Source organism: Chiloscyllium punctatum, chromosome 5 (genome assembly GCF_047496795.1).
Source record: "Chiloscyllium punctatum isolate Juve2018m chromosome 5, sChiPun1.3, whole genome shotgun sequence".
Taxonomy (NCBI): domain Eukaryota; kingdom Metazoa; phylum Chordata; class Chondrichthyes; order Orectolobiformes; family Hemiscylliidae; genus Chiloscyllium; species Chiloscyllium punctatum.
The window spans coordinates 12,917,134-12,936,606 of record NC_092743.1 but is presented as its reverse complement, the minus strand read 5'-3'; the positions used below and the strand labels follow the sequence as shown (position 1 = coordinate 12,936,606).

At 43.8% G+C, this 19,473-nt stretch overlaps 1 protein-coding gene across 5 annotated transcripts in view; it reads right to left on the bottom strand.

Moving 5' to 3' along the window:
• Positions 1-19,473, bottom strand: part of LOC140476887 (cadherin-7-like) — a 151,505-nt gene that overhangs the window by 12,628 nt on the left and 119,404 nt on the right. For all 5 annotated transcript variants that reach the window (XM_072569777.1, XM_072569778.1, XM_072569776.1 and 2 more), the window contains one exon: positions 11,107-11,224. In XM_072569777.1, coding sequence (XP_072425878.1) covers positions 11,107-11,224 — 118 coding nt within the window. The remainder of the gene's footprint in view (positions 1-11,106; positions 11,225-19,473) is intronic.

Genomic DNA, 19,473 nt, shown 5'->3' with positions numbered 1-19,473 from the left:
GCTGTTGCTGGTGTACCTTCAAGATTTAGACTAAAATGGGGGAGGCATGATTACGACCTTTACAGATGGCACAAAAATTGACTGGGGTGTGGGTTAAAAGCAATGGCTGACACCTACAGGAAAATATCAATGGTTTGGTTGAGTGGGTGAGAACATAGCAAATTGAATTTAATCTAGAGAAGTAAAATGTTGACTTCATGTGGGTAAAGCAAGGGAGCACAAAATAGGCAGTAGGTTACTGAGACAGGAAGAGGAAGTTCCAGAAGACTGGAGAATAGCAAATGTTGTTCCCTTGTTCAAGAAGGTGAGTCGAGACAACCCTCAAATTTCTAGACCTGTGAGCCTTACTTTGGTTGTGGGTAAAGTTTTGGAAAGGTTTATAAGAGATAGGATATTTAATCATCTAGAAAGGAATCGTTTTATTAGGGATAGTCAACACGGTTTTGTGAAGGGTAGGTCGTACCTCACAAACCTTATTAAGTTCTTTGAGAAGGTGACCAAATAGGTGGATGAGGGTAAAGTGGTTGATGTGGTGTAAGTGGATTTCAGTAAAGCATTTGATAAGGTTCCCCACGATAGGCTATTGCACAAAATACGGAGGCATGGGTTTGAGAGCAATATAGCGGTTTGGATCAGAAATTGGCTTGCTGAAAAAAGACAGGTGGTTGATGGGCAATATTCATTCTGAAATTCAGTTACTCGTGGGGTACCAAAACGATCTGTTTTGAGTCCACTGCTGTTTGTCATTTATATAAATGACCTGGATGAGGGCACAGAAGGATGGATTATTAAGTTTACAGTTGACACTAAGGTCAGTAGAATTGTGGATAGTGATGAAGGATGTTGTAGGTTACAGAGTGAAATAGATAAGCTACAGAGCTGGGCTGAGAGGTGGCAAGTTGAGTTTAATGTGGAAAAGTGTGAGGTAATTCACTTTGGAAGGACTAACAGGAATGCAGAGTACTGGGCTTACAGTAAGATTCTTGGTAGTGTAGATGAGCAGAGAGATCTCAGTGTTCATGCACATAGATCCCTGAAAGTTGCCACCCAGGTTGATAGGTTTGTCAAGAAGGCATACAGTGTGTTAGCTTTTCTTGATAGAGGGATTGAGTTTCGGAACCATGAGATCATGCTGTAGCTGTACAAAACTCTGGTGCGGCCACATTTAGAGTATTGCGCACAGTTCTGGTCACTGCATTATAGGAAGGATGCGGAAGCTTCGGAGAAAGTTCAGAGGAGGGAAGAAGTATGGAGGGAAGGTCTTATGAGGAAAGGCTGAGGGACTTGAGGCTGTTTTCATTCGAGAGAAGAAGGTTGAGAGGCGACTTAATAGAGGGTTTGATTGGTTGCGCAGTGAGAGCCTTTTTCCTCGGATGGTGGTGGCTAGCACAAGGGGACATAGCTTTAAATTGAGAGGTGATAGATATAGGACAGATATCAGAGGTAGTTTCTTTACTCAGAGAGTAATAGGGCCATGGAATGCCCTGCCTGCAACAGTAGTAGACTCGCCAATGTTACAGGCATTTAAATAGTCATTGGATAGGTATATGGAATAGTGTAGGTTAGATGGGCTTCAGATTAGTTCCACAGGTCGGGACAACATCGAGGGCCGAAGGGCCTGCACTGTGCTGTAATATTCTATGCTTCTAAGTGGGAAACTTTGATATGCATAAGTCTGTGAAAGTGACAGGATGTATGGATAAATTGGTAACAAAGGCATCTGGATGTTTCTATTCAGTGGGCATTTGATAGAACAGCAGAGATGAAATGTTGGAATTAAATGTACAAGGCCACAGCTGGAGTATTGTGTTTAGTTTGGTCTCCTTACTTGAGGAAGGCTGTAGTGGTACTGGAGGCAGTTAGGAGGGTGTTCACCAGGTTGGTTCCAAGGATGAAAGGACTGTCATACAAGGAACATTTGAATAGCTTGGGCCTGTACTTGCTGGGGTTCAGAAGAGTGAAGGGATGGATCTGACTGATGTGCGTAAAATGCTGTAGGGGTTCGATAAGGTGGATGTTGAACAAATGCTCCCCCTTGTGGGGCAGTCTCAAACAAGAGGTCATAAATATAGAGTGAGGGGAGGTAGGTTCAAGACTGGGATGAGGAGAAAGTACTTCTCTCAGGAGTTGTCAGTCAATGGACCTCACTGCCCCAGAGCGCAGTGGAGGCAGAACCAATTAATCAAGACTCAAGAAAGCAATAGATATGCTTCTGTTGAAAAGCAGGATAAAATTCACCAAAGATCCTCAGACAGCACCATCCAAACCCATGGCCACTTCCATCTAGATGGACAAGGGCTGCACATACATGATAACACCACCACCTTCAAGTTCCCCTCCAAGCCACTCACCATCCTGCCTTGGAAATATATCACTGTTGCTTCAATGTGGCTGGGTCAAAATCCTGGAATTACCTCCCTAATGACATTGTGGGTCAAGAAGGAAGTTCACCACCACCTTCCCAAGGGGCAACTTGGGATGGACAATAAATGTTGGTCTAGTCAGTGGTGCACACAACCCACAAAATGAATAAACAAAGAAAAAGGACTATGGGGAGCAGACAGGAGACTAAAGTTGAGACCAGGATATGATCAGCCATTATCATGTTAAATGCCAGAGCGAGCTCAAAGAGCTGAATTTCCTGCTCCCACTCTTAATTCCTATGTAATTCCTACAAGACATTGGTTAGACTACAGCTGGTGTTTGTGCAAGTTCTGGTCACCACATCAATGGAAGGATGGTATTGCTCTGGTGGGAGTCCAGATGAGATTTTTGGGAATATTGCCACGGCTTCAAAATTTCAACTCTGAGTGAAGGTTGGAGAGGCTGGGGTTGTTTCCCCAGAACACAGGAGACTGACTGATGACTAAATCGAAGTGTACAAATAATAAGGAACTTGGATAGAATGGACAAGGAAAATCTAGCATGGGGGTTGATTACTGGGGGTTCAGAATTATGGTGGTAAAAACACTGACTGCAGATGCTGGAAACCAGATTCTGGATTAGTGGTGCTGGAAGAGCACAGCAGTTCAGGCAGCATCCAAGGAGCTTCAAAATCAACGTTTCGGGCAAAAGCCCTTCATCAGGAATAAAGGCAGTGAGCCTGAAGCGTGGAGTGATAAGCCAGAGGAGGGTGGGGGTGGGGAGAAAGTAGTATAGAGTACAATAGGTGAGTGGGGGAGGGGATGAAGGTGATAGGTCAGGGAGGAGAGGGTGGAGTGGATAGATGGAAAAGGAGATAGGCAGGTAGGACAAGTCCGGATAAGTCATGGGGACAGTTACTGAGCTGGAAGTTTAGAACTAGGGTGAGGTGGTGGAAGGGGAAATGAGGAAACTGTTGAAGTCCACATTGATGCCCTGGGGTTGAAGTGTTCCGAGGCAGAAGATGAGGCGTTCTTCCTCCAGGCGTCTGGTGGTGAGGGAGCGGTGGCGAAGGAGGCCCAGGACCTCCATGTTCTTGGCAGAGTGGGAGGGGGAGTTGAAATGTTGGGCCACGGGGCGGTTTGGTTGATTGGTGCGGGTGTCCCGGAGATGTTCCCTAAAGCGCTCTGCTAGGAGGCACCCAGTCTCCCAAGTGTAGTGGAGATCGCATTGGGAGCAACGGATACACTCCACCCTCTCCTCCCTGACCTATCACCTTCATCCCCTCCCCCACTCACCCATTGTATTCTATGCTACTTTCTCCCCACCCCCACCCTCCTCTAGCTTATCTCTCCATGCTTCAGGCTCACTGCCTTTATTCCTGATGAAGGGCTTTTGCCCGAAACGTCGATTTCGAAGCTCCTTGGATGCTGCCTGAACTGTTGTGCTCTTCCAGCACCACTAATCCAGAGTTCAGAATTATGGTAGTCAGCAGAAGGATTAGAAAAGGACATGGGGAAAAGCTTTGTCATGCTGAGGTGTCGAATTCATTGTCCACTTTAATGTTTGAGGTAGAAATCCTCAACTCATTTGAAAGGACCTTGGATCTGCCCCTGAGGTACTGGAACCTACAAAGCTACAGACCGGGTATGGGTAGAATACAGACTGGGTGTGGGTAGAATACAGACTGGGTGTGGGTAGACGACAGACTGGGTGTGGGTAGACTACAGACTGGGCGTAGGTAGACTACAGACCGGGTGTGGGTAGAGTACAGACTGGGTGTGGGTAGACTACAGACTGAGTGTAGGTAGACTACAGTCTGGGTGTGGGTAGAGTACAGACTGGGTGTGGGTAGACTACAGACTGGGTGTGGGTAGACTACAGACTGAGTGTAGGTAGACTACAGACTGGGTGTGGGTAGACTACAGTCTGGGTGTGGGTAGACTACAGACTGGGTGTGGGTAGACTACAGACTGAGTGTAGGTAGAATACAGACTGGGTGTGGGTAGACTACAGTCTGGGTGTGGGTAGACTACAGACTGGGTGTGGGTAGACTACAGACTGGGTGTGGGTAGACTACAGACTGGGTGTGGGTAGACTACAGACTGGGTGTGGGTAGACTACAGTCTGGGTGTGGGTAGACTACAGACTGGGTGTGGGTAGACTACAGACTGGGTGTGGGTAGACTACAGTCTGGGTGTGGGTAGACTACAGACCGGGTGTGGGTAGACTACAGTCTGGGTGTGGGTAGAGTACAGACTGGGTGTGGGTAGAATACAGACTGGGTGTGGGTAGACTACAGACTGGGTGTGGGTAGACTACAGTCTGGGTGTGGGTAGAGTACAGACTGGGTGTGGGTAGACTACAGACCGGGTGTGGGTAGACTACAGACTGGGTGTGGGTAGACTACAGACTGGGTGTGGGTAGAGTACAGACTGGGTGTGGGTAGACTACAGTCTGGGTGTGGGTAGACTACAGACTGGGTGTGGGTAGACTACAGTCTGGGTGTGGGTAGACTACAGACTGGGTGTGGGTAGACTACAGACTGGTGTGGGTAGAGTACAGACCGGGTGTGGGTAGATCAGATTAGAATGGCCAGCTAGTTTATTCAGTCACGATGGCCTCTCTCTGTGTTCAACAGTGCAGAAAAAGGCCATTTGGCCCAACAAGTCCACACCGACCCTTCGAAGAGTAACCCACCCAGACCCATTCCTTTACCCCACTACTCTACATTTACCCCTGACTAATGCAACTAACCTACACATGCCTGAACACTATGGACAATTTTAGCACAGGCAATTCACCTAAGCTGCGGATCTGTGGACTATGGGAGGAAACCGGAGCACCCGGAGGAAACCCACGCAGACACGGGGAGAATGTGCAAACTCTACATAGATGATCGCCCAAAACTGGAATTGAACCGGGGTCCCTGGTGCTGAGCCACCCATCCAACCATCTTGTAAACTTTATCTGATTCAATGGTTCCAACTGGATAGAGTGTACTCTGAGGATACAGTAGTTGGAGGACTTTGGTCCATTGTCTGTTTCAGAACTCGGTCAGATACAACATTGTATTTCTGGACACATTTTTGCTATCTGATTTAAAATGCTTCCAGGGGAAGCAAACAGGATTGATATTTCGAGTAATAACTGCTCATCAGATCTTTTCATGTAATGCCAGCTTTGGGAATAGTTTGTTTGACTGAGATAAACATATGCGTGAGCTAACATTTCAGCAATGATTCTCAATTCTCTCATCCCGACCGGGAGGTTTCTATGAAAGTTATTGTGGGGGAACAGAGAAGTCAGTGGAAGCTTATGTTGCGTGACAATTCCAATTCCATCAATGAGGAAGAGAACAATGGAAGAAAAGAGGAAGGGAATGACTGAGGCGGAGGGAGATTTGCCAAGAGGTGAGAGTGAGGAGCAGAGGACTGCTGGGAAGGTGAGTAAAACTGTTCAAAAAAAAAACTTACCTCAGGCATCGGGGCCTCCACTTGTCAAGAGGTGAGAGTGAGGAGCAGTCTCTCTTTTTAAAGGAGCAGCAGAGGAAGAGGCCACAGCTGGGAGCAGAGGCTGCTGGGTATATATTCGGGCAGCAATCTGGCTAAGAGATTGGTGTGGGGAAAGAGGGATTCTATTTCATGGGACATTGGCACCAGTTTCGGCACCGAGGGATCTGTACCGATGGGATGGTCTCCACCTGAACCGATCTGGAACCAGTGTTCTGGTGAAAAGGATAAATAGGGTGGTCTCTAGGACTTTAAAATTGTGAGTTGGGGGGGGGGGGGGGGGAGGTGGGGGGAGGGGAAAGGGAAAGCAACAGGGATAATGGAGTCAAGTAGAAAGATAAGCAGCAGGTTAGTGTATGTGCAGGGTGTAAGTTCAAGGCAGACTAGGAATGAAGCAAAAAGGAATGATAACTTAGGACATATTACGAGAGAAGTTGGAAATCAGGAGGATAAGAAAATTAGCATTAAGGCGCTTTATCTAAATGCTCATAGTATTCGTAACCAAGCAGATGATTTAAAGGCACAAATCATCGTGAATGATTATGATGTGGTAAACATCACAGACGGTTGCAGGGGGTTCAGGACTGGCAGTTAAACGTTCAAAGATTTACGACTTATCGAAAAGACAGGGAAATGGGCAGAGGGGGTAGGGTTGCCTTGTTGTTAAGAATGAGATTAAATCGATGGCACTGGATGACATAGGGTCAGATGATGTGAGTCTGTGTGGGTGAAATGAGGAACCACAAAGGCAAAAAAAAACATAATGGGCGTTATGTACAGACCTCCCAGCAGTGGTCAGGACCAGGGGCGCAAGATGTACCAGGAAATAGATAGGACATGTCAGAAAGGCAAGGTCATGGTGATCATGGGAGATGTCAATATGCAGGTGGACTGGGTAAATAATGTTGCTGGTGGATCCAAAGAAAGGCAATTCATGGAATACTTACAGGATGGCTTTTTGGAACAGCTCGTGATGGAGCCCACAAGACAGCTATTCTGGACTTAGTTCTATGCAATGAGCCAGACTTCATAAAAGATCTTAAAGTAAGGGAACACTTAAGAGGTAGTGATCATAATATGGTAGAATTCAGTCTGCAGTTTGAAAGAGAGAAGGCAAAATCAGATGTAATGGTGTTCCAGTTAAATAAAGGTAATTACAGGGGTATGAGAGAGGAACTGACGAAATCGACTGGAAGCAGAGCCTAGTGGGGAAGACAGTAGAGCAACAATGGCAGGAGTTTCTGGGTGTAATTGAGGACACAGTACAGAGGTTCATCTGAAAGAAAAGAAAGGTTATCGGTGGAGGGGGGTGAAATTAGACAACCATGGCTGACAAAGGAAGTCAGGAAATGTATCAAAGAAAAAGAGAGACCCTATAAAGTGGCCAAGAGCACTGGGAAATCAGAAGATTGGGAAAACTACAAAAGCAAACAGAGGATAACAAGGAGAGAAATAAGGAAGGAGAGGATCAAATATGAAGGTAAGCTAGCCAGTATTATTAGAAATGATAGTAAAAGTTTCTTTCAATACATAAGAACAAATGAGAGGCAAAAGTAGAAATTGGGCCATTCCAAATTGATGCAGGAAGGCTAGTGCTGGGAGAGAAGGAAATAACTGAAGAACTTAATAAGCACTTTGCATCAGTCTTCACAGTGGCAGACGTGAGTAATATCCCAACAATTAAGGAGAGTCAGGGGGCAGAGTTGAGTATGGTAGCCATTACAAACGAGAAAGTGCTAGAAAAGCTAAAAGGTCTTAAAATTGATAAATCTCCTGGCCCAGATGGGCTACATCCTCGAGTTCTGAGGGAGGTGGCTGAGGAAATAACAGAGGCGTTGGTTGTGATCTTTCAAATGTCACTGGAGTCAGGGAAAGTCCCAGATGATTGGAAAATTGCTGTTGTAACCCCATTGTTCAAGAAAGGATCAAGACACAAGATGGAAAATTATAGGTCAATTAGCCTAACCTCAGTTGTAGGTAAAATTCTAGAATCCATTGTTAAGGATGAGATTTCTAAATTCTTGGAAGTCCAGGTCGGATTAGAACAAGTCAGCATGGATTTAGTCAGAGGAGGTCATGCCTGACAAATCTGTGAGAATTCTTTGAAGAGGTAACAAGTAGGTTAGACTAGGGAAATCCAGTCGATGTTATCTATCTATACTTCCAAAAGGCCTTTGATAAGGTGCCTCATGGGAGGCTGCTGAGTACGGTGTTCGAGGTGAGCTACTGGCATGGATTGAGGATTGGCTGTCTGACAGAAGGCAGAGAGTTGGGATAAAAGGCTCTTTTTTGGAATGGCAGCTAGTGACAAGTGGTGTCCCGCAGGGTTCAATGTTGGGACCGCAGCTGTTCACTTTATATATTAATGATCTGGATGAAGGGACTGGGGGCATTCTGGTGAAGTTTGTCAATGATGCAAAGTTAGGTGGACAGGCAGGTGGTTCTGAGGAGGTGGGGAGGCTGTAGAAAGATTTAGACAGTTTAGGAGAGTGGTCCAGGAAATGGCTGATGAAGTTGAACATGAGCAAGTGCAAGGTATTGCACATTGGAAAAAAGAACATAGGCATGGGCTATTTTCTAAACAGTTAGAAAATTCATAAAGCCAAAGTACAAAGGGATCTGGGTGTACTAGTCCAGGATTCTCTAAAGGTTGATTTGCAGGTTGAGTTCCAGATTAAGAAAACAAATGTAATGTTGTCACTTATCTCAAGAGGGTAGGAATATAAAAGCAGCGATGTGCTTCTGAGATTTTATAAAGCTCTAGTTAGACCCCATCTAGATTGCTGTTTCCAATTTTGAGCCCCACACTTCAGGAAGGACATATTGGCATGGGAGCGTGTCCAGCGGAGATTCACACTGATAATGCCTGGAATGGTAGGCCTAACATATGATAATCGGCAGAGGATCCTGGGATTGTATTCATTAGGGTTAGAAGGTTGAGGGGAGATCTAATAGAAACTTACAAGATAGTGCATGGCTTAGAAAGGGTGGACATTGGGAAGTTGTTTCTGTTAGGCGGGGAGACTAGGACCCATGGGCATAGCCTTAAAATTAGAGGGGTTCAATTTAAAACTGAAATGAGGAGACATTTCTTCAGTCAGAGAGTGGTGGGCCTGTGGAATTCATTGCCATGGAACGCAGTGGAGGCTGGGATGTTAAATGTCTTCAAGGCCGAGATTAATATATTCTTGGCCTCGATATGGGGAGAATGGGGGTAAGTGGAATTGAAACGCCCATCAGCCATGATTAAATAGCGGAGGGTACTTGATGGGCTGAATGGCCTTCCTTCCACTCCTATGTCTTAAGGTCTTATGGAGATAAGAGAGGAGGAGAGAGAATGAATGAAGGATGTTGAAGATAAAAGAAAAAAGACAAAGAGTATGACATTAAGAGGGAAGAATAAAGGATAGATATGTGAAAAAAAGCTAGTTTGGCTAAATGGGTCCAAATTAAAGCTGATCTTTGGTGAGGCTAACCCTATGTCAAATTAGACACTTGGAAGAGGTAAAACTGAAGCATTAGAATTATATTTTTCTTTAATTAACCTTGATATATCAAATTTATAAGAAGAATAATTGATGCAGCTATAGTATCCCTCCAAGGAAGAAATGTCATTTACACCACCAGATAGATTTTACAGTTTACACATCCTAATTGGGCCATAGGTATAAAGTCATCTCCTGATAAGATCTCATGTAAATCTCAACGTGTCAAATTCTCCATCGATCTAATTACTTCACAGAAACAGCTTCCTTTGTGTTAAATCTGACAATGATCTAAAAAGCAATCAGCTTTATAATGTTATAAATGCTCCTGTCTGGTTATGATTTATTGTGTTTTACACATCAATATGCCATTCATTGTGGGCTTTAATATCTTGTGAAGCAATTAGGATGAAGAGATATGGATTCAGTTTGAGTCATATTTTTACACAGTTCCTGGGTACATGATCCATCTGTTATACACACATTTAAGAACAAGTTCCTTCCTCCTAAATATGAATGGGTGAATAGTTCCATTGTAGATAAACTATGCATTCAAAGAGAGGTCAATTATTAATATGTACTCACACTGAAAACAATAAATGATTTCAATAACATTTACTCAATTATTGAAGTAAAAGAGGTGAAAAAGAAGAAGAGAGGAAGACAGAAAGAAAGAGCATGAGAGAGAGAGAGAGAAAGGTGGTGAGAGATGGGAGGGAGGGAGAGAAAGGAAGAAAGAGAGGGGGGAGGAAGGAGAGAGAAAGCAAGAGAGAGAGGAAGAAGAAAGAGTTTGAAAGAAGAGGAAAGAGGAGGAAGAGAGAAAGATGAGAGGCAGGAAGAAAAAGAGTAAAGGAAGGAAGACAGAAAAGGAAGAAGGGAGTGGAGGAAGAGATTGAGGGAGAAAGAAAGAGAGAAAGAAGAGGAACAGTAAGAAAGTTAGGGAGAAGGAGAAGATGGAAGATAGAAAGAGAGTAGAAGGAAGAAGAGAAAGAGAGATCAAGAGAGATGGGGGGGAGAGAGTGAGTGAAGGAAGGAAGAAAAAGAGGGAGGAAGACAGGTGAAAAGAGAGAGGAAGCAAGAGAGAATGAAGGAAAGAAGACAGAAGGAAAAAGAGAGTGGAGGAGGAGATGAGAGGAGAAAGAAGAGAGAAATGGTAAGAAAGAGAGAGTGGAGGATGGAGGAAAAGGGACAGAGGGAAAGAGAGAGTAAAAGGAAGAGAAGTAGGAAGAGAGGCGCTAGGAGAAGGCAGTTGTAGAGAGAGGAAGTAAAACCAAGCTGATATCAAACATTAACGTCATCTGATGAAGTGTGACAGCACGATAAGGTTGTTCTGAGGGGCTGAATGTCAAATAGATACACAGCAAATTAAATCCCGTCCCAACCAATATGCAGAGGGATTGTTTGCATTGAAGAAACAATAATCCTAAGGGTGCTGTAGTGAAAGGAGAGGGAGAGGCTGCCAGCACTCTGCTGATTTACAGGATTCCAGCAGAGAAGGAGTTGATGTTTTTGGTCCTGGTGAACAGGCAACAGCTGCAACAGCTGCTTTTCCAGTGATGAGACTGTCTGTTGCTGCTGTGCCTGTTGGACCCATCACAATTATTGTCAATCACACACCAGGAAGAGTGTCGATAAGGTGCAAAATCCAGTTAGTATCAGAAGTTCAATCTGGCACACAGCAGGGATCATCACACAATGCCTGTGTTGGAACAAAGCCCACTCACTATGACATGCTCCTTGTGTCCTACCTTGACGATCTCGAACAGTAAAATTGGGATTACTGGCAGCATCTGGAGCCAGGGAGAAGTAAAAACGCTGTCCCTCCAATGGCTCATCCTCGTCCACTGCACTGATGGTTTGGATCAGCTAAAGAAAGAGTGAGAGGAGATCAGATGAAACACAGAGCTGACAGACATTTCCTTGTCCTTTGTTTCAACATGAGCTGATTAGCAGGGAGGAGCATGGCAGTGAGGTATCATTAATGGGATGAAGTGTGCTTCACTGGGAACCTGAACGCCAAGGCTGGAATACTCCCTCTGAGAGATACTGTCAGTCCGCACGCGCTGAAGGAGACGCAAAGATCTGGTGGAAGGCTTGAGGAGATTGTTCTTCAGTGACGGATGCCATGGAGGAAGGAAGATTACTGAGATGGTGGAAATGTGAAACAGAAAGCTCGTGGATTTGGGATTGGACTCTGCAAAGATCAATCCAGTGCAACAAGTAACTTCAGAGCCATTCTGTCAAACAAGACTCAAAAGGGACACTTCAGGACACTGCAGAATCTACACAGAATATAGTGCACACATGGAGATTCAGGAATACTGCAGAATGTACACAGAATATAGTGCACACGTGGGGACTCAGTGACACTGCAGAGAATGCAAAGAATATAGTGCACACTTGGGGAATCATGACACTGCAGAATGTACACAGAATATAGTACACACATGGGGATTAAGGGACACCAAAGAATGTACACAGAATATAGTGCACACATGGGGATTCAGAGACACTGCAGAATCTACACAGAATATAGTACACACATGGGGATTCAGGGACACTGCAGAATGTACACAGAATATAGTGCACACATGGAGATTCAGGGACACGAGAGAATGTACAGAGAATATACTCCACACATGGGGATTTAGGGACACTGCAGAATGTACACAGAATATAGTGCACACGTGGGGACTCAGTGACACTGCAGAGAATGCAAAGAATATAGTGCACACTTGGGGAATCATGACACTGCAGAATGTACACAGAATATAGTGCACACATGGGGATTCAGAGACACTGCAGAATCTACACAGAATATAGTACACACATGGGGATTCAGGGACACTGCATAACGTTCACAGAATATAGTGCACACATGGGGATTCAGGGACACTATAGAATGTACAGAGAATATAGTGCAAACGTGGGGTTTCAGGGACATTGCACACTATACACAGAATAAAGTGCACACATGGGGATTCAGGGGAACTATAGAATATACGGAGAATATAATGCACACAGGGGGATTTAGGGATACTGCAGAATGTACACAGAATATAGTGCACACATGGGGATTAAGGAACACTGCAGAATGTACACAGAATATAGTGCACACATGGGGATTCAGGGACACTATAGAATGTACACAGAATTTAGTGCACACATGGGGATTCAGGGACACTATAGAATGTACACAGAATATAGTGCACACATGGGGATTAAGGAACACTGCAGAATGTACACAGAATTTAGTGCACACATGGGGATTCAGGGACACTATAGAATGTACACAGAATTTAGTGCACACATGGGGATTCAGGGACACTATAGAATGTACACAGAATTTAGTGCACACATGGGGATTCAGGGACACTATAGAATGTACACAGAATATAGTGCACACATGGGGATTAAGGAACACTGCAGAATGTACACAGAATTTAGTGCACACATGGGGATTCAGGGACACTATAGAATGTACACAGAATTTAGTGCACACATGGGGATTCAGGGACACTATAGAATGTACACAGAATATAGTGCACACATGGGGATTAAGGAACACTGCAGAATGTACACAGAATTTAGTGCACACATGGGGATTAAGGAACACTGCAGAATGTACACAGAATTTAGTGCACACATGGGGGTTCAGGGACACTATAGAATGTACACACAATATAGTGCACACATGGTGGTTCAGGGATACTTCAGAATGTATGTAGAATATAGTGCACACATGGGGACTCAGGGACACTGCAGAATATACACAGAATATTGTGTACATATGTGGATTCAGGGACACTACAGAATATACACAGAATACAATGCACACATGGGGATTTAGCGACACTGCAGAATGTACACAGAATATAGTGCACACTTGGGGAATCATGACACTGCAGAATGTACACAGAATATAGTGTACACATGGAGATTCATGGACATCTATAGAATGAACACAGAATATAGTGCACACATGGGGAATCATGACACTGCAGAATGTACACAGAATATAGTGTACACATGGGGATTCAGGGACACTGCAGAATGTACACAGAATATAGTGCACACATGGGGATTCAGGGACACTGCAGAATCTGCAAGAATATAATGCACGCATGGGGATTAAGGGACACTGCAGAATGTACACAGAATATAGTGCACAGATGGCGATTCAGGGATACTGCAGAATGTACACAGAATATAGTGCACACATGGGGATTCAGGGACACTGCAGAAGTGGCAAAGAATATAGTGCACATATGGGGATTCAGTGATACTGCAGAATGTACACAGAATTTCAGCACACATGGGGATTCAGGGACACTATAGAATTTATACAGAATATAGTGTACACATGGGGATTCAGAGACACTATAGAATGTACAGAGAATATAGCACACATGGTGATTAAGGGACATTGTATAATATACACAGAATATAGTACACACATGTGGATTAAGGGACACTGCAGAATGTACACAGAATATAGTGCACACATGGGAATTCAGGGACACTGCAGAATGTACACAGAATATAATGCACACATGGGGATTCAGGGACACGAGAGAATGTAGAGAGAATATACTCCACACATGGGGATTCAGGGACACTGCAGAATCTATACAGAATATAGCGTACACATGGGAATTCAGGGACACTGCAGAATGTACACAGAATATAGTGCACACTTGGGGATTCAGGGACACGAGAGAATGTACAGAGAATATACTCCACACATGGGGATTTAGGGACACTGCAGAATGTGCACAGAATATAGTGAACACTTTGGGAATCATGACACTGCATAACGTTCACAGAATATAGTGCACACATGGGGTTTAGGGACACTGCGAAATGTACAGAGAATATAGTGCACACATGGGGATTTAGGGACACAGCAGAATCTGCACAGAATATAGGGTACACTTGGTGAATCATGACACTGCATAATGTTCAAAGAATATCGTGCACACATGGGGATTCAAGGAGATTGCAGAATGTACGTGGAATATAGTACACACATGGGGATTCAGGGACACTATAGAATATACACAGAACATTGTGTACACTTGGGGATTCAGGGACACTGCAGAATGTTCACAGAATACAGTGAACACCTGGGGATTCAGGGACACTGCAGAATGTACACAGAATATAGTGCACACGTGGGGAATCAGGGACACTGCATAATCTGCAAGAATATAGTGCACGCATGGGGATTAAGGGGCACTGCAGAATGTACACAGAATATAGTGCACACATGGGGGTTCAGGGGTACTGCAGAATGTACGTACAATATTGTACACACATGGGGATTAACGGACACTACAGAATATACACAGAAAATAATGCACACATGGGGATTTAGGGACACTGCAGAATGTACACAGAATATAGTGCACTCGTGGGGATTCAGTGACACTGCAGAATGTGCACAGAATATAGTGTGTACATGGGGATTCTGGGACACAATAGAATATACACAGAATATAATGCACACATGTGGATTAAGGGACACTGCAGAATGTACACAGAATATAGTGCACACATGGGAATTCAAGGACACTATACAATGTACGTAGAATTTAGTGCAAACATGGGGATTCAGGGGCATAAGAGAATGTATACAGAATATAGTTCACTCTTGGGGTTCCAGGGACACTATAGAATGTAAAAAGAATATAGTGTACAAATGGGGATTCTTGTACACTATAGAATGTACACAGAACATAGAGCACACATGGGGATTCAGGCACACTATAGAATGTTCACAGAATACAGTGAACACAAGTGAATTCAGGGACACTACAGAATATACACAGATTATAATGCACACATGGGGATTTAGCGACACTGCAGAATGTACACAGAATATAGTGCACACTTGGAGATTCAGTGACACTGCAGAATGTGCACAGAATATAGTGCACACTTGGGGATTAAGGGACACCAAAGAATGTACACAGAATATAATGCACACATGGAGATTCATGGACAATATAGAATGTTCACAGAATATAGTGCACACATGGAGATTCAGGGACACTGCAGAATATATACAGAATATAGTGCACACATGGGGATTCAGGGACACTGCAGAATATATACAGAATATAATGTACACATGGGGATTCAGGGAGATTGCAGAATGTACGTAGAATATTGTGGACACATGGGGATTTAGGGACACTGCAGAATGTACACAGGATATAATGCACACATGGGAATTCCGGGACACTATAGAATGTACAGACAATATAGTGCACACATGGGGATTTAGGGACACAGCAGAATCTGCACAGAATATAGGGCACACTTGGTGAATCATGACACTGCATAATGTTCAAAGAATATCGTGCACACATGGGGATTCAGGGACACTGCATAATATACACAGAATATCGTGCACACATGGGGATTCAGGGAGATTGCAGAATGTACGTAGAATATACTACACACATGGGGAGTCAGGGACACAACAGAATATACACAGAATATAATGCACACATGGGGATTTAGCGACACTGCAGAAAGTACACAGAATATAGTGCACACGTGGAGATTCAGGGACACTGCAGAATGTACACAATATATAGTGCACACATGGAGATTCAGGGACACTGCAGAATGTACACAATATATAGTGCACACATGGGGATTCAGGGACACTGCAGAATCTATACAGAATATAGCGTACACATGGGGATTCTGGGACACAATAGAATATACACAGAATATAATGCACACATGTGGATTAAGGGACACTGCAGAATGTACACAGAATATAGTGCACACATGGGAATTCAGGGACACTGCAGAATGTACACAGAATATAGTGCACACATGGGGATTCAGGGACACGAGAGAATGTACAGAGAATATACTCCACACATGGGGATTCAGGGACACTGCAGAATGTGCACAGAATATAGTGCACACATGGGGATGCAGGGATACTGCAGAATGTACACAGAATATAGTGCACACATGGGGATTCAGGGACACTGCAGAATGTGCACAGAATATAGTGAACACTTTGGGAATCATGACACTGCATAACGTTCACAGAATATAGTGCACACATGGGGATTTAGGGACACTGCAGAATGTACACTGAATATAGTGCACACATGGGGATGCAGGGATACTGCAGAATGTACACAGAATATCGTGCACACATGGGGATGCAGGGTCACAATAGAATGTATACAGAATATCATGCACATATGGGGATTCAGTGACACTGCAAAATGTGGGCAGAATAAAGTGCACACTTGGGGAATCATGACATTGCAGAATGTACACAGAATTTCGAGCACACATGGGAACTCAGGGACACTATAGAGTGTCCACAGAATATAATGTACACATGGGGACTCAGGGACACTATAGAGTGTACACAGAATATAATGTACACATGCGGATTCAGGGACACAATAGAATGTACACAGAATATAGTGTACACATGGAGATTCAGAGACACTGCAGAATGTACACGGAATACAGTGCACACATGGGGATGCAGGGACACTGCAGAATGTACACTGAAGATAGTGCACACATGGAGATTCAGGGACTCTGCATTATGTACATTGAATATAGTGCACACATGGGGATTGTATCACACAATAGAATGTACACAGAATATAGTGCTCACCAGGGGATTCCCTCACACTCTATAATGTACACAGAATATGGTGCACACATGTGGATTAAGGACTGCATAATGTATACAGAATATCGTACAGACATGGGGATTCAGGGACACTATAGAATATACATAGAATATAGTGTACACGTGGGGATTCAGGGACAAAATAGATTGTACACAGAATATAGTCCACAAATGTGGATTCATGGACACTGCAGAATATACACAGAATATAGTGCACGCATGGAGATTCATGGATTCTGCATTATGTACACAGAATATATTGTACACATGGGGATTCAGGAACACTATATAATGTACACAGAATACAGTGCACAAATGTGGTTTCAGAGACACTGGAGAATGTATGCAAAATATAGTGCACACATGGGGATTCAGGGAAATTGCAGAATGTACACAGAATATAGTGCACACATGGGGATTCAGGGAAACTACAGAATGTACACAGAATGTAGTGCACACATGGGGATTCAGGGAAACTGAAGAATGTACACAGAATATAGTGCACACATGGGGATTCAGGGACATTGCAGAATGTACACAGAATATAGTGCACACGTGCAGAATGGACACAGAATATAGTGCATAAATGGGGATTCAGGGACACTATAGAATATACACAGAATATAGTGCATAAATGGGAATTCAGGGACACTGCAGAATGTACATAGAATGTAGTGCACACATGGGGATTCACGGACACTGCAGAATGTACACAGAATATAGTGCACACATGGGGATTCAGGGACACAATAGAATGTGCATAGAATGTTGTGCACACATGGGGATTCAGGGACAAGACAGAATGTACACAGAATATAGTGCACACATGGGGATTCAGGGACACTGCAGAATGTACACAGAATATAGTGCACACATGGGGATTCAGGGACACTGCAGAATGTACACAGAATATAGCGCACACATGGGGATTCAGGGACACGACAAAATGTACACAGTATATAGTGCAAACGTGGTTATTCAGGGACACTGATGAATGTACACAGAATACAGTGCACACGTGGGGATTGCAGGGACACTGCAAAATGTACACAGAATATAGTTCACACACGGAGATTCAGGGAAACTGCAGAATGTACACAGAATATAGTGCACACATGGGGATTCAGGGACACTATAGAGTTTTCACATAATATAGTGCACACTTGGGGACTCAGGGACACTATAGATTGCACACAGAATATAGTCCACAAATGGGTTTTCAGGGACACTGCAGAATATGCACAGAATATAGTACACAAATGGATTTTCAGGGATTTTGCATTATATAAACAGAATATAGTGCACACATGGGGATTCAGGGACACTGGAGAATGTACGCAAAATGTAGTGCACACATGGGGATTCAGGGACACTGCTGAATGTACACATAATAAGGGTGCTCACATGCAGAATGGACACAGAATATAGTGCACACATGGGGATTCAGGGACACTGCTGAATGTACACATAATAAGGGTGCTCACATGCAGAATGGACACAGAATATAGTGCACACATGGGGATTCAGGGACACTACAGAATGTACACAGAATATAGTTCACACACGGGGATTCAGGGACACTACAGAATGTACACAGAATGTTGTGCACACATGAGGATTCAGGGAAACTGCAGAATGTACACAGAATATAGTGCATAAATGGGGATTCAGGGACACTATAGAATATACACAGAATATAGTGCATAAATAGGGTTTCAGGGACACTATAGAATATACACAGAATATAGTGCAAACATGGGGATTCAGGGACACTGCAGAATGTACACAGAATATAGCGCACACATGGGGATTCAGGGACACTATAGAATATACACAGAATATAGTGCACACATGGTGATTCAGGGACACGAGAGAATGTGCACAGAATGTAGTGCACACATGGGGATTCAGGGACAATACAAAATGTACACAGTATATAGTGCAAACGTGGTTATTCAGGGACACTGATGAATGTACACAGAATATAGTGCACACGTGGGGCTTGCAGGGACAATGCAAAATGTACACAGAATATAGTTCACACACGGGGATTCAGGGAAACAGTAGAATGTACAAAGGATATAGTGCACACTTGGGAATTCAGGGACACTGCAGAATGTATAAAGGATATAGTGCACACTTGGGGATTCAGGGACACTGCAGAATGTACACAGAATATACTGCACACTTGGGGATTCAGGGACACTGCTGAATATACACAGAATAAGGGTGCTCACATGGGTATTCAGAGAACTGCAGAATGTACACAGAATATAGTGCACACATGGGGATTCCGGGACACTATAGAATTTTCACAGAATATAGTGCACACTTGGGGATTCAGGTACACTATAGATTGTACACAGAATATCGTCCACAAATGGGTTTTCAGGGACACTGCAGAATATACACAGAATATAGTGTACACATG